Source organism: Erythrolamprus reginae, chromosome 5 (assembly GCF_031021105.1).
Source record: "Erythrolamprus reginae isolate rEryReg1 chromosome 5, rEryReg1.hap1, whole genome shotgun sequence".
Classification (NCBI taxonomy): Eukaryota; Metazoa; Chordata; class Lepidosauria; order Squamata; family Dipsadidae; genus Erythrolamprus; species Erythrolamprus reginae.
The window spans coordinates 8,733,392-8,756,884 of NC_091954.1; the positions used below are offsets into that span (position 1 = coordinate 8,733,392).

Below are 23,493 nucleotides of genomic sequence, written 5' to 3' on the forward strand. Positions count from 1 at the left end.
TTTGATTTACTTGGATTTATATTGTGTTGTTTTAAGCGTTCCCCCCTTTTTTTGAGCAGTGTTGTTTTCTTGATCTGGAATGATTAATTGTATACATTCATACCTGTTACACCTTTCAGATAAGCAATAATCACAGGAAAAGTTTTTCCAGATAAGCTTATGAATGCCACCTGCAATTATTTTGGAGAATTGAGACAATCATCTTTCCCCCCCCCTGAAATAAAAGGAATGATTTCATTAGAAGCCAAATTTGTAAGCCCTTGACTTACAACCTTTAAATTTGTAAGCCCTTGACTTACAACCTTTAATTGAGCCCAAAATTTATGTTGCAAAGTGAGACATTAGTGAGTATTGGCCCGTTTCGCCTTTCTTGCCACAGTTGTTAATCCCTATCGATTCAGTTTGTCAGAAAGTGGCAAAATATGATCAGATGAGTCCCGGGACACTGCAACCATTCTGAGTCACTTGACAAAAATCAGAATTTTGATCTAGGGGAGGCCGCCGTGGTTATAAGTGCGAGACATGGGCATGTGACTTTTTCCAGTGCCGTTGCAACTTTGAACAGTCACTAAACGAACTGTTGTAAGTCGAGAACTCCCTGTAAGCAAGGAACAATGCAATGTCATTTATTCGATTTGTATGCCGCCCCTCTCCGGAGACTCGGAGCGGCTCAATAATAACCGCAATACTGGTCAGATGTTGCATGCTTTGGCCAATGTGAACTTAATTATGAGCTTTGCTGGCTGAGGAATTCTGGGAGTTGAAGTCCACAAGTCTTAAAGTGCCCAAGGTTGGAGACCCCCTGCTCTGGAGGACAGAAATGGCCCGTTTCCCACCTTACGGTAGGTCTCCTAGGCCCGTTTTTCACCCTCCCAAGATTCCAAAGGCTTCCCTGGAGCCTGGGGAGGGTGGAAATGCCCTCCCAGAGCCCCTGCAGAAACCGAAAAATCATCTGGCCAGCATATACATGCACACTGGAGCTGAGCTAAGGCAACAGCTCACATGTCGGCAGATATGGTTCCACGTGCCATCACTAGTGATGGGCGAACCTAACCTGCACAATTCGGGTCCGTACCAAATTTTGCGGTGTTCAGTATGCCGAACAGGAACCCGAAATTTTTTCAAAGTTCGGAGTCGTGTTCGGGGCATTTACGTCACCGGCAGGTTGCTAAGGACGCCAAGGTGATCACTTCCTGGATTCCATGGAATCCAGGAAGTGATCACCTTGGCGTCCTTAGCAACCTGCCGGTGACGTCAAAGCTCTGCCCCCGGAATCTCTTCGTGGGAGGGATTCCCCAGCTCCTTCAAAGGGAGGTCTTCACGTAAAAATGAACATTGTTATATTTACGAAAAAGGGCGGCGCTGCAAGCAAAGGGCGGTCCTTTCACGTAGAAATAAACATGTTTTTATTTTTCCATGGAATCCAGGAAGTGATCACTTTGGCGTCCTTAGCAACCTGCCGGTGACGTCAAAGCTCCGCCCCCGGAATCTCTTCGTGGGAGGGATTCCCCATTTGGGTTCAGTTCGCCCATCACTGCCTTAGGATAAGAAAAATAACCGTATTTTTCGGAATATAAGATGCACCTCTCCCCCAAAAGAGGCTGAAAATTGGTTACTCTGAATGTAGCCTTTTCTAAGCTTTTTTCCCAAACCCTAACAAGGCGCTAGCGATCTTCCCTGTTCTTACCAGCTTGCAGTACTCCCTACAAAGTTGTTTTTCCAGCCATAAGTTTTTACAGGCTTGTTGTCATTGCTATTCCCTCCAAAGAATTGGTTTTTTTCCCCCCAGCCCTAACCAGGGGATAAAATAATGTGCTGAAGCTGACCAGACTAAGGTTGCTAGGCAGATTTCCCCCCCCCCTATTTTGTTCCCCAAAAACTAAGGTGCGTCTTTTACTCTGGTGTGTCTTATAATCCAAAAAATACAGCATTGGTTTATTCCAATCGCAAAGTTTCAAGATAAAAAGTGGTTGAGAATCATTGCAATAGAACATTGCAATCCTTAGTTTTATTTATGGTGTGTTTCTAGCAATCCTAAAGTGGCAGTGACTCATTAAAAGTCATTGTTAAAGTTAACAATGAGACCATAAAGATGTAAAGAAAGGTTATTAATCTTTAAAGAGCATTAAAATGCTAAATTTTAAATCTTAAAGAGCATTAAAATGCTAAATTTTAAATCTTAAAGAGCATTAAAATGCTAAATTTGAACGCAGTGACCAATATTATTATTATTATTATTATTATTATTATTATTTATTAGATTTGTATGCCGCCCCTCTCCGCAGACTCGGGGCGGCTCACAACAGTAGCTCTTAGATTGTGTCACATTATTTTACAGTCTTCACTTAATGGCTTAAAGAGTCAGCACATTGCCCACAACAAACTGGGGTCCTCATTTTACCGACCTTAGAACGGGTGGAAGCTTAACTCAACCTTGAGCCAGTAGGAATTGAACTCCTGGGAGTGGGCAGAGTTAGCCTGCACTACTGCATTAAAACCACTGTGACGCCACAGCTCCTATTAACATCTGCAGGTGCTCTGTAGCACCAGATTAAACAAAAACCTGAGTAAAAACTTCATTTATTTATTTGAACACGGTGGGAATTTTACACCATAATAAATTTATTTATTTATTTATTGGATTTGTATGCCGCCCCTCTCCGGAGACTCAGGGCGGCTAACAGCAATAATAAGACAGCGTATAACAATAATCCAATACTAAAAACAATTAATAACCCATTATAATAAAAAACCAAACATACATACAGACATACCATGCATAAAATTGTAAAGGCCTAGGGGGAAAGGGTGTCTCAATTCCCCCATGCTTGGCGGCAGAGGTGGGTTTTAAGTAGCTTACAAAAGGCAAGGAAGGTGGGGGCAATTCTAATCTCTGGGGGGAGTTGGTTCCAGAGGGCCGGGGCCGCCACAGAGAAGGCTCTTCCCCCGGGTCCCGCCAAGCGGCATTGTTTAGTTGACGGGACCCGGAGAAGACCCACTCTGTGGGACCTAACTGGTCGCTGGGATTCGTGCGGCAGAAGGCGGTCCTTGAGATAATCTGGTCCGGTGCCATGAAGGGCTTTATACCATTTTCCTGCAGTCTATAGTGCCTCCGAGAGACAAAGAGTATTTTTCCTGACCTCATAGCTGTCCAGTTGTGAAATAGCTCCCACCTCTCTTGCCAGCATTTTATAGAAACGAACTTCACAAATTGATACTGGCCTTCTTTAATTCAGAGGATAATAGCAGCAGTGACTTTCCAAGGTTTGCATAGAATCCAAACCAATGGGTTGGGCTGGAACCTCGCCTGTTATTACACTGCCTAGACTAGTAGATGGCCTAGGAGCTATCGGCTAAACTTTTGCTAAAATCCAGAATGTTGACTTTGGGCGTTGCTTTTCTCACCACCTAAATATTCACTTGTCTCCTTTGTTATTGTAGGATAATGAATTGGAAAAAATCACAAGGCGGTTTACCATAGAACTGGCAAAGAAAGGCTTCATTGGTATGTAATACTGGGATATATGTATTATTATTATTATTATTATTATTATCATCATCATCATCATCATCATCATCATTATTTTCATTATTATTATTATTATTATTATTATTATTATTATTATTATTATTATTATTATTTAGATTTGTATGCCGCCCCTCTCCGTAGACTCGGGGCGGCTCACAACAGTGATAAAAACAATACATGGTAACAAATCTAATAATTAAAATCTAAAATAACAGTTTTACATTACAAAGTCTAAAAAGAAAAAAACCCCAAAACCCAATAGATAAAATATATACACACAGTCATATCATGCATACACACAGTCATATCATTAGATTAGATTAGATTTATTGGATTTATATGCCGCCCCTCTCCGCAAACTCGGGGCGGCTCACAACAAGGTAAAAACAATACATAATAACAAATCCAATACCCACCAATCCAATTACAATTTAAGCTAAAAAAATCATTAAAAAACAACCCCAGAATATTAAAAAACAAGCACACAATCAATCATACACCAAAACAACATGGGCAAGGGGGGGATGTCTCAGTTCCCCCAAGCCTGACAACAAGAGGTGGGTTTTAAGTAGTTTACGAAAGGCGAGGAGGGTGGGGGCAGTCCTAATCTCTGGGGGGGAGTTGATTCCAGAGGGTTGGAGCTGCCACAGAGAAGGCTCTTCCCCTGGGTCCCGCCAGACGACATTGTTTAGTCGACGGGACCCGGAGGAGACCAACTCTGTGGGACCTAACCAGCCGCTGGGATTCATGCGACAGAAGGCGGTCTCGCAGATATCCTGGTCCAGTGCCATGAAGGGCTTTATAGGTCATAACCAACACTTTGAATTGTGACCGGAAACTGATCGGCAACCAATGCAGACTGCGGAGTGTTGGTGTGACATGGGCATACCTAGGAAAGCCCATGATTGCTCTTGCAGCTGCATTCTGCACGATCTGGAGTTTCCGAACACTTTTCAAAGGTAGCCCCATGTAGAGAGCATTACAGTAGTCGAGCCTCCAGGTGATGAGGGCATGAGCGACTGTGAGCAGTGACTCCCGGTCCAGATAGGGCTGCAACTGGTGCACCAAGTATTGCTTTGGCCAAGAGTATCATTCAGCAGTACTGGGTAGCACAACTGTGCCCCCCCCCCTCAAAAAAAAAGTAGCATTGGAAACTCGAACGTGGTGGTGCATATTGTGAAAACAACCGTGCTCCTGTTCCCTTGTTTTAATTAATCAGCTACAGCAAAGCCCAGGATGTGCAAAATTCAATTCACCTGAGAACAGAAGTCTTCCAGGTGGATGAATTTCTACACCTCATTTCTTCAACCCTCCACATCCAGAGTACCTTGAAAAATCATTTTAAAGAGATCAGCTCAGCTGTCAAATCAAAAGACCAACTTGTCTTGTTTGCTCACTTCATAGCCGATTGGAGAAACGCCTGTTTTCTCCTGTTCACCTTTTGCTGTAAACATGCCTTTCATTCTTTAATAATCTCTCCACCATTCAAATCATGGGAATAAAATTGGCTTCCCTTCTTTCTGCCTGCAAGTATCTGTGGGCCCTGAACCCCTTCTGGAAGGCAGGGGCCATTCCTCAACAAAATACGATAGAGCAGAGCGAACAGAAAGAAAAAAAAATGTTCAATTTATAAACATCCTTTGGTAGCTTGGGATACAAGTCAGTATGTTGTTATTTCCAATTCAATTCAATTTATTAGATTTGTATGCCGCCCCTCTCCGTAGACTCGGGGCGGCTCACAACAGTAATAACACAGTATATAACAAATCTAATGATTAAAAGTCACTAAAAAACCCTTATTAAAAGAAAACATACACACAACATACGATGCATAAACTGTATAGGCCCAGGGGAGATGTCTCAGTTCCCCCATGCCTGGTGGCAGAGGTGGGTTTTAAGAAGTTTGCAAAAGACAAGGAGGGTGGGGGCAATTCTAATCTCCAGGGGGAGATGGTTCCAGAGGGTTGGGGCCTCCACAGAGAAGGCTCTTCCCCTGGGTCCCGCCAGACGACATTGTTGTAATTTTGAAATTTGTATTTTTCTATGGTCTTAGGCGATCCCTGTGAAAGGGTAATTCGACCCCCAAGGGGTCGCGACCCACAGGTTGAGAATCGCTGATTTAGACCATGAATCATTGGACCCATGAATAAAGACAACATTACTTCTAACAGCTTGGCAGTGTAACCTTAACATAACTGTAAGCAATATCACAGCGGATTCTTACGGTTCCCACGCGTGGACCTGGTCGGTTTTTAATGGTGTCCCTTCTTTGTTCCTGGTTGTGCCGAACAGGGCCCGGTGTGGATGTTCCGGCTCCTGACATGAGCACCGGTGAACGGGAGATGTCATGGATTGCAGACACCTATGCTAATACCATAGGACACTATGTAAGTTCTGAACAAAAGCTTCACTTATGGCACAGTGGCCTTACGACCTGTTCTTCAAGTTGCGTACAACCTGACATAGACCTAGAACAGATTTACAGTTCTTTGAACATAGGACCAACAGAAGGTCTGTATATCTGCAAGCATCACTGTCCAATGAGCATCTTTCCCCAAATACACATCTCCGAAACGCTACTTGCTTTACACATGAGGGGTCGTTGGTGCTTTCTGAACTGGGTTGTTCTCATGCAGATGTTCCATTGCCCCAAACTAGGTAACAAAATATATATATGGGTTCTTTACAGCCCCTCTATTATCAGAAGTTGTTTTCCGGAGTTGATAATACTTCCAAATGTTTGAATAATTTACAGTCTTTCTTAAACTTCTATAATATGTCTCACCAATATTTGCAAATTCTTGAATGTTTACAACCTTTCATAAACTTCTACCATGTATCTCACCAATATTTTCTACAATTCTTTCTACTGAAAACTCAGATATTATTCACTGTTTACGTATCTATATTATTTGCTTATCAATCACGTTACTTTGTTAGGTTCTGTATGTTATTTTTTTTTTTTCAGTTTATTGGATTTGTATGCCGCCCCTCTCCGTAGACTCGGGGCGGCTAACAACAGTGGTAAAAACAACATGCGACAATGCAATACTAAAGAAACCCTTATTTTAAAACCAATCATACATACAAACGTACCATACATAAATTGTGGAAGCCTAGGGGGAAACAATATCTTAATTCCCCCATGCCTGACGACAGAGGTGGGTTTTAAGAAGCTTGCCAAAGGCAAGAAGGGTGGGAGCTATTCTGATATCTGGGGGGAGTTGGCTCCAGAGGGCCGGGGCTGCCACAGAGAAGGCTCTTCCCCTGGGTCCCGCCAAACGACATTGTTTAGTTGACGGGACCCGGAGAAGGCCAACTCTGTGGGACCTAATTGGTCGCTGGGATTCGTGCGGCAGAAGGCGGTCCCGGAGATAACCTGGCCCGGTGCCATGAAGGGCTTTATAGGTCATAACCAACACTTTGAATTGTGACCGGAAACTGATCGGCAACCAATGCAGACTGCGGAGTGTTGGTGTGACATGGGCATATTTAGGAAAGCCCATGATTGCTCTCGCAGCTGCATTATTTATTTATTTATTTATTTATTTAATTTGATTTTTATGCCGCCCTTCTCCTTAGACTCAGGGCGGTTTACAACATGTTAGCAATAGCACTTTTGAACAGAGCCAGCCTATTGCCCCCACAATTTGGGTCCTCATTTTACCCACCTCGGAAGGATGGAAGGCTGAGTCAACCTTGATCCAGTGACGAGATTTGAACCGCTGACCTGCATATCTACAGTCAGCTTCAGTGGCCTGCAGTACAGCACTCTACCTGCTGCGCCACCCCGGCTCTTTATTCTTTTTTTCTAACCAGTCATAAACTTTGTCCCATACTTTGTAATACTGTACTCTGATACTTCCTGTCCTTTTAGCCTTCTCATCATCAAGATACGCGCTTTTAACTGTTAACAAAGTGGCATAGAATTATAAAAACAGTGAACCTGTCAACATAAATAACATCCAGGCTGTATAAGCCCTGAAATCAGAATCATGCCCGATTCTCAAAATTAACAATATTGAATAATAATCAAAAGCTCTGCTTTATTTATTTATTTTATTATTTATTTATTGGATTCGTATGCCGCCCCTCTTCGCAGATTCGGGGCGGCTAACAACAGTGACAAAAAACAGCATATAACAATCCAATACAGTGGTACCTCGACATACGAGTTTAATTTGTTCCAGACCCGAGCTCGTAAGTCGATCAACTCGCATCTCGAACGAATGCCTTTAGACTTTGTTTTTCGTGTCGAGATAACTGGAAGCAAGGAGATTCTTGCGCCACCTAGTGGAAGCTCGGCTCGTATCTCGAATTTGAGCTCGGGTGTCGAACAGAAATTTCGCTCGCGTCGCAGCTCGTAACTTGGAATACTCGCGTGTGGAGCAGATCATATCTAGAGGTACTACTGTACTAAACAACTAAAAAAAACCTTATAAAACCAAACATACATAACAAACATGCCATGCGTAAATTGTAAGGCCTAGTGGGAAAGAATTATGATTTAAGCTTTATGATGTTGACAACTGTTAATCATCGACTAGGGACAATAATTTTTTTGGAAATTATTAGTGATAAATTAGTGAAGATTGGACTTAATCCCTGGATAGTTCAATGGATTTGCAGCTGGCTGAAGCGTAGACATCAGAGAGTTATTGTTAACGGCGAGTATTCTGAGCAGAGTCAGGTTACAAGCGGTGTGCCACAAGGGTCTGTTCTGGGTCCTATTCTTTTTAATATGTTTGTGAGTGACATAGGGGAAGGTTTGGTAGGGAAGGTTTGCCTATTTGCCGATGACTCTAAAGTGTGCAATAGGGTTGATATTCCTGGAGGCGTCTGTAATATGGTAAATGATTTAGCTTTACTAGATAAATGGTCAAAGCAATGGAAACTGCAGTTTAATGTTTCCAAATGTAAAATAATGCACTTGGGGAAAAGGAATCCTCAATCTGAGTATTGTATTGGCAGTTCTGTGTTAGCAAATACTTCAGAAGAAAAGGATTTAGGGGTAGTGATTTCTGACAGTCTCAAAATGGGTGAACAGTGCAGTCAGGCGGTAGGGAAAGCAAGTAGGATGCTTGGCTGCATAGCTAGAGGTATAACAAGCAGGAATAGGGAGATTATGATCCTGCTATATAGAATGCTGGTGAGACCACATTTGGAATACAGTGAACCCTCGATCATCGCGAGGGTTCCGTTCCAGGACCCCACGCGATGATCGATTTTTAGCGAAGTAGCGGTGCGGAAGTAAAAACACCATCTGCGCGTGCGCAGATGGTGTTTTTGCTTCCACTGCCGCCCGCCCTTCGCCCGCCCACCCCGTTGCTCGCGCCTGGGGTGCGCGCGCGCTTGGGGACTCCCTAGCTCCGCTTCCCAGCTGGGGAGCGGAGCTGGGATGTCCCCAAGCGCGCGCGCTTTCCCCAGCAACGCGCGCGCGGTGGGGACTCCCTAGATCTGCTTCCCAGCTGGGGAGCGGAGCTGGGATGTCCCCAAGCGCGCGCGCTTTCCCCAGCAACGCGCGCGCGGTGGGGACTCCCTAGATCCGCTTCCCAGCTGGGGAGCGGAGCTGGGATGTCCCCAAGCGCGCGCGCTTTCCCCAGCAACGCGCGCGCGGTGGGGACTCCCTAGCGCCGCTTCCCAGCTGGGGAGCGGAGCTGGGATGTCCCCAAGCGCGCGCGCTTTCCCCAGCAACGCGCGCGCGGTGGGGACTCCCTAGATCCGCTTCCCAGCTGGGGAGCGGAGCTGGGATGTCCCCAAGCGCGCGCGCTTTCCCCAGCAACGCGCGCGCGGTGGGGACTCCCTAGATCTGCTTCCCAGCTGGGGAGCGGAGCTGGGATCTCCCCAAGCGCGGGGGCACCGCCCGCCCGCCCACGCTGTTGCTGGGGCCGCTTCCCAGCTGGGGAGCAGAGCTGGGGTGTCCCAGGGAAGCCTCTGGGGGAAGGGGGAAGACCCAGGGAAGCCTCTGCCCGGCGGGGAAACTCCACCATCTACGCATGCGTGGAAGGGCACGCATGCGCAGATGGTGGAGTTTACTTCCGGGTTGAAAACTCGCGAAATAGCCCTTTCGCGATACTTGAGGACGCGAAACTCGAGGGTTCACTGTACTGTGTTCAGTTCTGGAGACCTCACCTACAAAAAGATATTGACAAAATTGAACGGGTCCAAAGACGGGCTACAAGAATGGTGGAAGGTCTTAAGCATAAAACATATCAGGAAAGACTTAATGAACTCAATCTGTATAGTCTGGAGGACAGAAGGAAAAGGGGGGACATGATCGAAACATTTAAATATATTAAAGGGTTAAATAAGGTCCAGGAGGGAAGTGTTTTTAATAGGAAAGTGAACACAAGAACAAGGGGACACAATATGAAGTTAGTTGGGGGAAAGATCAAAAGCAACGTGAGAAAATATTATTTTACTGAAAGTGTAGTAGATCCTTGGAACAAACTTCCAGCAGACGTGGTAGATAAATCCACAGTAACTGAATTTAAACATGCCTGGGATAAACATATATCCATCCTAAGATAAAATACAGAAAATAGTATAAGGGCAGACTAGATGGACCAGGAGGTCTTTTTCTGCCGTCAGACTTCTATGTTTCTAAATACGGTGCCAGCAAGTTTTTCTTTTGAATTCAGTTTTGTAGCTAATTGCCTTCAAATAGAAGGCAGGGGAAAATTGGGAGACCGGGGTGGGTGGGGTGGGGGGAGCAGTTTGGCCACCAAGAAAAAAGTCCTTTTCAAAATTCTTTTAATTATTCAGGCATGAGCAAGCAATTGAATCATTCCACTTCGGTTCATCTGAGTTAACGTTTTGCTTATTCAGGGTGGCCATAGAAACAGTTTTCTAAACAGCCTCTTGAGCAGCTCTGTGTACTTCTCTCATTTTACTTGAAGGGAAGATGCTTTAAACTTTGGCAAAAAATAAATAAAATCGCTCCGGATTGCAAGACTATAAAGTTTCATGAATACATGTGGAAAGCCTGCAAACATTTGTTTTCCTGCACGCACACTGTGAAGAGGACAAACTAATTTGCTCTTTAGTATTCTGGTCAGTAAAACCTGCAGCTCTAAATACCATAACTTTTCCCTTTTGGGCTAGTTTTATTGAGAGGGTATTTCCTGCCTTGGCCCACTTACATTTTTCTCTGGGTGTAGCAGATTGCTAAAAATAGGCATATTCTTGTTCTTGTGTGTAATGCAATTCACCGAAAACTCCTCGTTTTATATTATAATTGTGAATATAATCCATAGCTCGTTGCCTAAAGGAATTAATTTATTGCCCATGTGACAACGTGCAGTTTGTCAATTTAAAAGCCAGTGGTTTTTTTAAATATATATTTTTTGGCAGGGATTTCCTATGTGTGATAAAATGCTCGCTTATTTGAAGTGTGGGATCTGATCTATTTTTGCTTTTCCAAAGATTTTTGTGATTCTTAAACGCTACGAATAAACAGTTGATTTTTTTAAAAAAAGTGGTTTATAGCAGGGGCCTCCAACCTTGGCAACTTTAAGACTGCCTGAGGAATTCTGGGAGTTGAAGTCCACAAGTCTTAAAGTTGCCAAGGTTGGAGAGCCCTGGTTTATTAATATTATTATTATTATTTATTAGATTTGTATGCCGCCCCTCTCTGTAGACTTGGGGCGGCTCACAGCAATGATAAAAACAATATATAGTGACAAATCTAATAGGTAAACTCTAAAATAACAATAATATATTTAAAAAGTCTAAAAAACAAGAAACCCCAATATATAAAAAACATACATACAGTCCTATCATACACAGAAAACTACATAGGCAGGGGGAGATGTTTCAGTTCCCCCACGCTTGACAACAGAGGTGGGTTTTAAGGAGTTTACGAAAGGCAAGGAGGGTGGGGGCATTTCTAATCTCTGGAGGGAGCTGATTCCAGAGGGTCGGAGCCGCCACAGAGAAGGCTCTTCCTCTGGCTCCCGCCAAACGACATTGTTTAGTTGCGGGGACTCGGAGGAGACCAACTCTGTGGGACCTAACCGGTCGCTGGGATTCATGCGGCAGAAGGCGGTCTCGTAGGATGTTCTGATTGAAATTCAATAGAGGTTCTCAATCATCCAGGTCATGGTTGTCCCAAAGGAGCCAAGTGGACTTCCTTTGTTTTTCCTTGAAGACATTTCCCTTCTCATTGAAGAAGCTTCTTCAGTTCTGACTTAATTCTTAATTCTGATTCCTGGAGGCGTCTGTAATATGGTAAATGATTTAGCTTTACTAGATAAATGGTCAAAGCAATGGAAACTGCAGTTTAATGTTTCCAAATGTAAAATAATGCACTTGGGGAAAAGGAATCCTCAATCTGAGTATTGTATTGGCAGTTCTGTGTTAGCAAAAACTTCAGAAGAGAAGGATTTAGGGGTAGTGATTTCTGACAGTCTCAAAATGGGTGAGCAGTGCAGTCAAGCAGTACGGAAAGCAAGTAGGATGCTTGGCTGCATAGCTAGAGGTATAACAAGCAGGAAGAGGGAGATTATGATCCCGCTATATAGAGTGCTGGTGAGACCACATTTGGAATACTGTGTTCAGTTCTGGAGACCTCACCTACAAAAAGATATTGACAAAATTGAATGGGTCCAAGAATGGTGGAAGGTCTTAAGCATAAAATGTATCAGGAAAGACTTCATGAACTCAATCTGTATAGTCTGGAGGACAGAAGGAAAAGGGGGGGGACATGATTGAAACATTTAAATATGTTAAAGGGTTAAATAAGGTTCAGGAGGGAAGTGTTTCTAATAGGAAAGTGAACACAAGAACAAGGGGACACAATCTGAAGTTAGTTGGGGGAAAGATCAAAGGCAACATGAGAAAATATTTTACTGAAAGAGTAGTAGATCCTCGGAACAAACTTCCAGCAGACGTGGTTGGTAAATCCACAGTAACTGAATTTAAACATGCCTGGGATAAACATATATCCATTGTAAGATAAAATACAGGAAATAGTATAAGGGCAGACTAGATGGACCATGAGGTCTTTTTCTGCCGTCAGTCTTCTATGTTTCTATGTTTCAGTCAAGCTGAAGAAGCTTCTTGGCTGAGAAGCAAAATGTCTTCAAATAAAAACAAAGAAAGTCCACTTTGCCTTTTGAAAAAGCACCTTTGGGATTCTGATTAGAAGCTTATAGTTTGTTGTTTCATTTATTTTTTATTTATTGATTGATTGGATTTGTATGCCGCCCCTCTCCGGAGACTCGGGGTGGCTAACAGCAATAATAAGACAGTGTACAATAATAATCCAATACTAAAAACGATTAAAAACCCATTAATATAAAAACAAAACATACATACAGACATACCATGCATAAAATTGTAAAGGCCTAGGGGGAAAGAGTATCTCAGTTCCCCCATGCCTGACGGCAGAAGTGGATTTTAAGTAGCTTACGAAAGGCAAAGAGGGTGGGGGCAATTCTAATTTCTGGGGGGAGTTGGTTCCAGAGGGCCGGGGCCGCCACAGAGAAGGCTCTTCCCCTGAGTCCCGCCAAGCGGCATTGTTTAGTTCAGTGTTTTTCAACTAGTGTGCTGCGAGACATGGTCAGGTGTGCCGTGAAACTCAGAGAGAGAAAGAAAACGAGAGAGAGAGAAAGAAAGAGAGAGAGAGAAAGCAAGCAAGCAAGACAGAGAGAAAGAAAACAAGAGAGAAAGAGAGAAAGCAAGAGAGAAAGAGAGAGAGAGAGCAAGAGAGAGAAGAAAGAAAGAGAGAGAGAGAGGGAGGGAAGGTGGGAGAAAGACATAGAAGGAGGTAGGGAGGGAGAGAGAAAGAGAGCAAAAAAGAGGAAAGAAGGAAGAGAGAAAGAGGGATGGAGAGAGAGAGAGAAAAAGGAGAGAAAAAGGGAGGGAGAGAGAAAGAGAGCAAAAAAGAGGAAAGAAGGAAGAGAGAAAGAAAGAGGGATGGAGAGAGAAAAAAAGGGAGAGAAAGAAGGAGGGGGAGAGAAATAGAGCGAAAGGAAGGAATAGAGAGAGAGAGAATTTTTTTGTCCAAACTTTTTTTAGCCGCTCCCAATGTGCCCCATGGTTTTGTAAATTTAAAAAATGTGCCGCGGCTCAAAAAAGGTTGAAAATCACTGGTTTAGTTGACGGGACCCGGAGAAGGCCCACTCTGTGGGACCTAACTGGTCGCTGGGATTCGTGCAGCAGAAGGCGATCCCGGAGATAATCTGGCCCTGTGCCATGAAGGGCTTTATAGGTCATAACCAACACTTTGAATTGTGACCGGAAACTGATCGGCAACCAATGCAGACTGCGGAGTGTTGGTGTAACATGGGCATATTTGGGAAAGCCCATGATTGCTCTCGCAGCTGCATTCTGCACGATCTGAAGTTTCCGAACACTTTTCAAAGGTAGCCCCATGTAGAGAGCATTACAGTAGTCGAGCCTCGAGGGGATGAGGGCTATTCCAAGGTGCTAAATAAATGAAGATTGGCACAGAAACAGATGAATTGCCATCAAAATGTAGCATGCCAGAACCTGAATGGGTTACAGAGGCTTCTAGTCCACATGGATAAAAATTTAGGCCCTGCAATCTCTTTTCTTTGGTTAAATCTCAAATTGCAAGGCTCAACACGGCTGAGCAGAACACCCCACAGTGTTTTACCCTGCATAATGTGAGAACTATGCACTTTCTACAAACGAGAACTTCATTTTGTATTATTCTGACTCATCAGCCAAAGAAAATAATAACTGGAAGCAGTGAGTCAGATGTTTTAAAACTGGATAAAATTGGATACCAGATTACAGAAATCTAAACAGACTTTTTTTAAAAAAGATGTTTTAAAACTCAAAGCAAGCGAAGAAGGAAAGAACATGTTACATTTTGAAAGCATTCCCATCAAATCTAAACAAAAGAAGAGCAAAAAAAAAAAAAATCAAACAAATACAATATGAGATAAATTTGGGACGCCCTGTGTCAATCATTTTGGCAGCTGCCAAAATAGGAAAAAAGTTCTTTCGAAGCACAGTTCTCAAGGACTCCTTTTAGCAAGCCTCCTTGAGAAGGAATTTGAGCAACTGCGCTGTTCCTCATTAAGAAGCGATTTAGGTCTTTGTACTGTAGAGCCGAGATGTTTCTATTTTCTTTCTAACTGCCCTGCTGTGATCCATTACTTGAAGGAGGGGAGGAGGGGGAGAGAAAGTTTGCAGCTGGCTGTTTGTATGATAGATTCCTAATTTCGGTCCATCTGGTTCATCTCTGGAATTCAGAGAACATTGGTAAAATTACATCTTTCTGCATTTGTGGCAGTCAGGATGAAGACGTGCGCAACACAATGTGTGAACCCACAAACTCCTAAATTGGAATACGGTTTGGTATTTGTGACTTAGTGTGTAAAGTTGGGTCATGAGTAGTGTTGGGCGAACTCAACGAAGTTCGGGTTTGGCGAACTTACCCGAACTTGGCGGCGGAGTTCGGGTAAGTTCGCCAAACCCGAACACTTCTGGAAATAAAGCCACTCGCCAGGAAGAAGTCTCCGTGTCGTCAAAGCTCGGCCCCCGGAATCCCATCATGGGATTCCCCACCTCCTTTTGCTTGCAGCGCCACTGCGGCGTCCTTTTCCATAAATAAATGTTTTCGTAGATTTTCACGGGTACAGGTATGATGGTCTTGGTATAATCGGGCTTGGCAGACCTGACAGTAGAAGTTTTGAGAACATCTGCCCAGCCCAGGGGTCACCAAACTTTTTACACAGGGGACCAGTTCACTATCCCTCAGACTGTTGGAGGGCCGGATTCTGCTGCACGAATCCCAGCGACCAGTTAGGTCCTACAGAGTGGGTCTTCTCCGGGTACCGTCAACTAAAGAATGTCGCCTGGCGGGACCCAGGGGAAGAGCCTTCTCTGTGGCGGCCCTGGCCCTCTGGAACCAACTCCCCCCAAAGATTAGAATTGCCCCCACCCTCCTTGCCTTTCGTAAGCTGCTTAAAACCCACCTCTGCCGTCAGGCATGGGGGAACTGAGATATTCTTTCCCCCTAGGCCTTTACAATTCTATGCATGGTATGTATGTATGTTTGGTTTTTTATATTAATGGGTTTTTAATTGTTTCTAACATCAGACTACTATTGTACACTGTTTTTTATTGTTGCTGTTAGCCGCCCCGAAGTCTCCGGAGAGGGGCGGCATACAGATCCAATAAATAAATAAATAAATAAATAAAAAACATCTATGAACAAATCCCTATGCACACTGCACATACCTTATTTTAAAGTAAAAAACAAAATGGGAATGTACTATTTAGAGGTGGGGGGAGAAGTCTGAAATTCATATATGTTTATGTTTTGTTTTTCATTTCGTTTGTTAACATCTGATTGTAGGTTTTCTTGGCTTATAGAAAAATGTATAAAGAAAGAAGGAAGCACTTTGGCATAATGGTTAATAAGTTAGAAATATAATTGTGTACTTTCTGAAGGAACATTAAGGAGGGAATTTAATTAAAAGAAAATGAATGTAAAATTAGAAAAAAAACTTTTGCAACTTTTTTGATGATTGGTATTAGTTACTAAGAAAATACCACATTTTATTCATAGAAAATTAGATGGAACACTGTGTTGTCACTCACCCACGGACCGGATAAATGGCCCCAGCGGGCCACATGCGGCCCGCGGGCCGTAGTTTGGGGACCTGAAAGCATGCAGCCCTCCTTCAGTGGGTCGCCCTCTAGGGAGGCACAGCATGGCATGATTGCCACATCAGAATGAAGCGACAGAGAAAGTTTTCTCGATGAGGCGACCTTGAATGAATCAAGACCTCTCCTTTTTATTGTGTTTTACTTCTCTGACATGTGGTACAGAATAACCAATTCGCGAACGCCACATACATTAAGCCAGCACCATATAAGGCAAACTTCTCTTGTGGCTTCCCTATAGGTAATTAATGGAAGCTACATTCTTTGCCTTTTTCCTAGATTGTGTGTTTGCAAAGGAATGTCAGTAATGCATACCGTATATTTCCTTATATGGAAGTTAGCTATAGGTTTTTCTTCATATTGCATACCAAGTCCATACATGGTCTGCAGCTTGCTTACTCAGCCTGGACTTTGCTGCCTTTCCATAGAGGAAGAATTAAGGTTTTATTCAGCACATAATTAGGCTTAAAACATCACTCTCCAGCAATATCTTATTCCCAAATTTCAGTGCCCATAAACCTATGATTACAACAGGGACCGCTGGCCCAGCCCATTCAATCCTGAACGTCTTCCTTTCTTTTGCAGGACATCAATGCCCATGCCTGTGTGACAGGGAAGCCCATCAGCCAGGGTGGCATCCACGGCCGCATCTCTGCCACGGGGCGTGGCGTCTTTCACGGGATTGAGAACTTCATCAATGAAGCGTCGTACATGAGCCTCTTGGGAATGACTCCAGGTTTCGGAGATAAAACTTTTGCCATCCAGGTACCAGATTTGCAAGTCATATGGGTTGGAAAGGGAGCAATGAAGACTTAAGAGAGGGGTCCCCAAACTTGGCATCTTTACGACTTTTAAAGAGACAAGTCTTAAAGTTATCAAGTTAGAAGACCTCCGCCTGAAGACTCAGTTTGCCTTGAGATAAGGCATTGACCTCCTTAATTCTTCACGCAGGGAAATCACTATATCAGGTGTTCGGCTCAGTTATTCATACACGTGAGGCACTCAAGCTTTAAATCAGAAATATACCATATTTTTCGGAGTATAAAATGCACCCTTCCCCCCCCCCCCAAGAGGGTGGAAATGTTGATATAGGGAGATCGTGATCCCGCTATATAGAGCGCTGGTGAGACCACATTTGGAATACTGTGTTCAGTTCTGGAGACCTCACCTACAAAAAGATATTGACAAAATTGAACGGGTCCAAAGACGGGCTACAAGAATGGTGGAAGGTCTTAAGCATAAAACCTATCAGGAAAGACTTAATGGATTCAATCTGTATAGTCTGGAGGACAGAAGGGAAAGGGGGGACATGATCGAAACATTTAAATATGTTAAAGGGTTAAATAAGGTCCAGGAGGGAAGTGTTTTTAATAGGAAAGTGAGCACAAGAACAACGGGACACAATCTCAAGTTAGTTGGGGGAAAGATCAAAAGCAACATGAGAAAATATTATTTTACTGAAAGAGCAGTAGATCCTTGGAACAAACTTCCAGCAGACGTGGTTGGTCAATCCACAGTAACTGAATTTAAACACGCCTGGGATAATCATATATCCATCCTAAGATAAAATACAGAAAATAGTATAAGGGCAGACTAGATGGACCATGAGTCTTCTATGTTTCTATGCTTCAAGAAAAATAGAGGTTTGTGGGAGGCTAATTAAAAACTTATTTTCACTTTTTTTAAAAAATTAGGGATTTGGCAACGTAGGTTTGCATTCTATGAGATACCTTCACCGCTATGGAGCAAAATGTGTAGCTATTGGAGAGAAAGACGGTGCTATCTGGAATCCTGATGGACTTGACCCAAAGGAGCTGGAAGATTATAAACTGGTATGCAAAATGGTTTTTGCATTGTTTATTGTCCTGTTTCACTGGCTATGAGGCTGAGCAGTCATTCTGTTAGTTTGTTAGAAGCCTTTAAGAGTCCTCGGAGAGGGGCGGCATACAAATCTAAATAATAAATAAATAAATAAACAACACCAAGGCTTCAGATTGGAAAGAACTTTTCAGATTTGCTTGGTTGAGTCAGTCAAGCTTTAGGTCTTTAGAAAATGTCAAAAGAGGATGAAACCCACAAGTGGAATGTTGACTAAGGAGGAGGAGCACACACACAAAAACGGGGAAGCTAAGCAAAATAGAAAATCTTCCTTTGGAGGGGAAAAAAATAGTGGTGTGTTTGAGGTATGAAGATAGTCTAATGAAGAGAAAGGACTAGGGCAGTGATTTTCAACCTTTTTTGAGCCGCGGCACATTTTTTACATTTACAAAACCCTGGGGCACATTGAGCCGGGGGGGGGGGGGGGGGAGAGAACGGCTAAAAAACTTTGGACAAAAAATTTCTCTCTCTCTCTCTCTCTTCCTCCCCTTCACTCTATTTCTTTCTCCCTCCCTCTTTCTCTCCCTTCCTTCCTCTTTCTCTCTCCATCCCTTTCTTTCTCTTCCTTCCTTCCTCTTTTTTGCTCTCTTTCTCTCTCCCTCCCTCTATGTCTTTCTCTCTCCCACGTTCTCTCCCTCTCTTTCTCTCTCTCTCCTTCCTTCTCTTTCTCTCGCTCTCTTACTTTCTTTCTCTCTCTTGCTCTCTTTCTCTTTTTCTCTCTCTCTCTCTTGCTTTCTTTCCCTCTCTCTTGTTCTCTTTCTCTCTCTCTCTCTCTCTCGCTCTTTCTCTTTCTTTCTCTCTCTCTCTTGCTTTCTTTCTCTCTTGCTATCTCTCTTTCTTGCTTTCTTTCTCTCTGACCTTCGCGGCACAGCTGACCATGTCTCGCGGCACACTAGTGTGCCATGGCACACTGGTTGAAAAACACTGGACTAGGGGACATGTTAGGAATGTTCCAATGTTAGAGAGTCCACCACAAAGAAGATGGGGCCAACCTATTCTTCAAAGCACCTAAAGGCAGAAACTTCTTGTTCTGAACTAATAAAAACTAATCAAGGAGAGAACCAACCCAGAAATGTCCTGTTAGTGAAAAGAATTAACCATTGGAACAGCTTGCCTTCAGATGTTGTGGGTGCGCCATCAATGGAGGCTTTCGAGAAGAGATTGGACAGACATTTGTTTGAAATGATATAGGGCAGTGTTGGCAATCCTTTTTTTCCCTTGGGTGTTGAGAGAGTGTGTGCATGCGCTATAGCGCATACAACTATAATTCAATGCCTGGGGAGGGTGGAAACAATTTCCCCCACCCCCAGAGGCCCTCTGGTGGCTGGAAAAGACCTGTTTCCCAACTTCTGGTGTTTTACCTTTCCCAAAGGCTTCCCTGGAGCCAGGGGGAGCGTAAAGATTAGATTAGATTAGATTTATTCGATTTGTATGCCGTCCCTCTCTGGAGACTCGGAGCGGCTCAACGCCCTCCCCATCGCCCCCCCCTGCCCCGGAGGCTGCCTGGAAGCCAAAAATGCCCTCCCAGAGCCTTTGTGTGAACCAGAAATCAATTGGATGGCACACACATGTACAGTCATACCTCGTCTTACGAACCTAATTGGTTCCAGGGGGAAGTTCGTAAGACGAAAGGTTCGTAAGACGAAACATTGTTTCCCATAGGAAACAATGTAAAGTCAATTAATCCGTGCAACCAAATAAAAACCCCGCAAAAAAAAACGCTGCCGCCCAGCTGTGACCTTTTAAAACAGCCGCGCGGCTTCCCAGCCGTCTCCCGAAGCCGAACGCCAAACCCGAACTTCCGGGTTTGGCGTTCGGAGGCTGCTGGAAAGCCGCGCGGCTGTTTTAAAAGGTGACAGCCGGGCTGGGGGGCTTTCCAGCAGCCTCCGAACGCCAAACCCGAACTTCCGCGTTCGGCGTTCGGAGGCTGCTGGGAAGCCCCCCGGCCCCGCTGTCACCTTTTAAAACAGCCGCGCGACTTCCCAGCAGCCTCCGAACGCCAAACCCGGAAGTTCGGGTTTGGCGTTCGTAACACGAAAAAAGTTCGTAAGAAGAGGCAATTGTTTTCTGAACCCCGGGTTCGTATCTTGAGTTGTTCGTAAGACGAGGGGTTCGTATCTTGAGGTACCACTGTACGTTGGAGCTGAACTAGAGCAACGGCTTGTGTGCCAGCAGATATGGCTCCGCGTGCCACCTTTGGCACCCGGACCATAGGTTCACCATCACTGGTATAAGGTTTCCTGCTTAAGTTGGAAGTTGGACTAGAAGACTTCCAAGGTCCCTTCCAATTTTGTAATTCTGTTCTATTAAGAAGTCTTCAAACTTGGCAACTTTAAGACTTATGGATTTCTTTTTATTTATTTATTTTATTTATTTATTTTGTCCAATACAAATTGAAAGTGAAAGAGAATAAAACATGTAGTAGTAAATATTAGGGAAAGGATAGAAGAAAAGATATGAGAATAGAATACCTCAATGAAGAATAGAGGAAAGGATATATGAATGGAAGAAAAGATATATAAAATATAGGTGAGACAATTGGACAGGGGATAGAAGGCACACTAGTACACTTATGCTCACATAATAATTATAATAACAATTAATTATTATTATTATTAATAATAATAATTTATTATTATTATTATTATTATTATTATTATTATTATTATTATTATTATTATTCAGATTCTCCAAGAATTCTGGGAGTTGAAATTCACAAGTCTTTAAAGTTGACATGTTTGGAGACCCTGGTTAAGACACTAAAGCGTCATAATTCCCATCATTCTTTCTTTTCCTTTCTATTTTTTTAAATGAGTTTTATTGAACAGTTTTTAAAAATAACATGTATATACAAATATATATATATACAAGTCAGACATACACCAAAGTCCACATAACATCAACATATAAAACATAAGATGATTAATGTTTATATTCGTTGTAGTATCGCGTACCCTTATACCTTCTATATTGCTGTACTGTTCATTCCTTATTTATCTAAAAGTATTTCTTTAGTTTTGTTCTAATGCTATTTTCATCTTCTTTGATTATCTATTAAAATCTATCTACCTTTCTTGTACTTTGCATTTCTCACTGATTGTTTTACCTAATTTTTTGTGTTCTAACCCAGTGTTTTTCAACCAGTGTGCCGTGGCACACTAGTGTGCCGCGAGACATGGTCAGGTGTGCTGCGAAGCTCAGAGAAAGAAAACAAGAGAGAGAGAAAGAGAGAAAGAAAGAGCAAGAGAGAAAGAAAGAGAGGGAGGGAAGGTGGGAGAGAGAAAGACATAGAGGGAGATAGGGAGGGAGAAAGAGAGCAAAAAAGAGGAGAGAAGGAAGAAAGAAAGAGAGATGGAGAGAGAAAAAAGGAGGGAGAGAAAGAGGGAGAGAGAAATAGAGCGAAAGGGAGGAAGAGAGATAATTTTTTTGTCCAAACTTTTTTTAGCTGCCCCCCCCCCCTCAATGTGCCCCATGGTTTTGTAAATGTAAAAAATGTGCCGCGGCTCAAAAAAGGTTGAAAATCACTGTTCTAACCCATTGTACCATTTCCCCCAAATTTTACAAAATTCTGTTTCCCCTTTATCTTGCAATTCAAAAGTTGATTTGTTCATTTCTGCCCAGTCTAATATTTTTGTAATTATTGCTGAGCTTGTAGAGACCTTATCGGTTAATCCCCATCCTTCTCTCAACAGCAACATGGATCCATTCTCACCTATCCAAAAGCCCAGGCTCTTGACTGCCACATTCTTGAAGCCGATTGTGACATCCTCATCCCAGCAGCCAGCGAAAAGCAGTTGACGAAAGCCAACGCCCACAGCGTCAGAGCGAAAGTAAGATGGACGGGTCATCTGAGCTTTCTCAGTTCCTCCAGCTGAGACTTTGTTCTCCACCATCTCCTCTCGCTTCCTCCGTTAAAAGATTCCCTGGTCTTAACAGTGGATGCTTTGATGTTCTTTTCCAGATCATTGCTGAAGGAGCGAATGGACCCACGACCCCTGAAGCTGACAAGATATTCTTGGAACGCAACATCATGGTCATTCCTGTAAGGTTCTTTTTGATAGTTGTTGTCTTGGGGTGAAAAATTATTTATTTATTGATTTTATTTTATTTTATTTGAATGCCGCCCCTCTCCGTAGACTCGGGGCGGCTAACAACAATAACAAGAAACAGCATAAAACAAACCTAATATTTAAATTACTAAAGGCCCTTATTAAAAAACCAAACATACACACAAACATACCATGCATAAATTGTATAGGCCTAGGGGGAAGGTATATCTCAATTCCCCCATGCCAGACGACAGTGTTAAGTTGACTGATGGAGATAACTTCCGATATGTATTTTTTGAAACATAACCATTTGACAGGACTTTTCTTCAATAAACAGAATTGGATTTTAATCTGTTTTCAGGAATGTAACAGGCAAAGACTATATTTTTCAGAGTATAAGACACACCTCCCGCCCTCCGCAAAAAAAGAGGGTGGAAATGTAAGTGTGCCTTATACACCAGAGTGTCCAGCAAACCTGGAAAACGGGGAAATCAGGGAATTATCAGGGAAATCGGCGGTTTGGGGAATATCAGGAAATTTGTGAGGGGGAAAACAGAATAAATCAGGGGGGGAAACAAAACTCTATTAAAATGTTTAAAAGTCAGGGGAAAATCATGCTAAAAAAACCTGGATCGTTCTGCCTGGCAGAGTCAAACAAAAATGAGCATAACTGGCAACAACTTGCTTCCTCAGCTACCGATATTTCTCCACGGCTTAACCATTTGGTATGATGTCATCTATGACCGCGCCTTAACTAGATCGCAAGTTACGGGGAAATATCAGGGCATTTCAAAATGCTTTCCCCCTGGACATCAAATACAGCCATTTTTGGCCTCCCACATCCCATTTTTTGCTAAAAATTAGGTGTGCAGATGGTTTGGGAGGCTTGCAGAGTGCTCCTGGGGCTGGGAGGAGGCAAATCGCCCCCCGTTTTTGTGGGAAAATGGAGCACTCTGCAGGCCTCACAAAACTGGGTCTGTTTTTGCAAAAAATAAGGTTCGCAGACGGTTTGGAAGGCCTGCAGAGTGCTCCTAGGAGCCGGGGAGGTCTGGGTTGGATGCCCCCCCCCAAAAATGAATATAGGTGAACCCTGTCCTACCCCTAGCAGAGGGATCTCCTATGTTGGCAACATTACGACTTGTGGACCTCCAACTCCCAGAATTCCTGGAGTTGAAGTCCACAAGTCGTAAAGTTGCTAACGTAGGAGACCCTTGCATGCCTAGCAAGTTTTTGATCTTGGTCTACAAAGAAGAAACTTCTGTTGAACTTGCCCCACTCTTCCTCTTTGCCCATGGTTTAGTTTGGAAGCAGGAATGAGTCTTCCTCAGCCATCGTTGTTCTGCCTGACTGGCTCGGCAATGCGTAATAGTCCAAGGAAAAGAAACACACACG

The 23,493-nt window shown here is 43.3% G+C and overlaps 1 protein-coding gene across 1 annotated transcript in view; it reads left to right on the top strand.

The window, feature by feature from the left end:
- The window catches only part of GLUD1 (glutamate dehydrogenase 1), a 65,608-nt gene that overhangs the window by 25,259 nt on the left and 16,856 nt on the right, over window positions 1–23,493 (top strand). Inside the window, 6 exon segments of the mRNA XM_070752043.1 lie at window positions 3,442–3,505; window positions 5,822–5,916; window positions 16,760–16,939; window positions 17,869–18,006; window positions 21,745–21,882; window positions 22,014–22,094. Of these exon segments, the coding sequence (XP_070608144.1) occupies window positions 3,442–3,505; window positions 5,822–5,916; window positions 16,760–16,939; window positions 17,869–18,006; window positions 21,745–21,882; window positions 22,014–22,094 (696 nt within the window).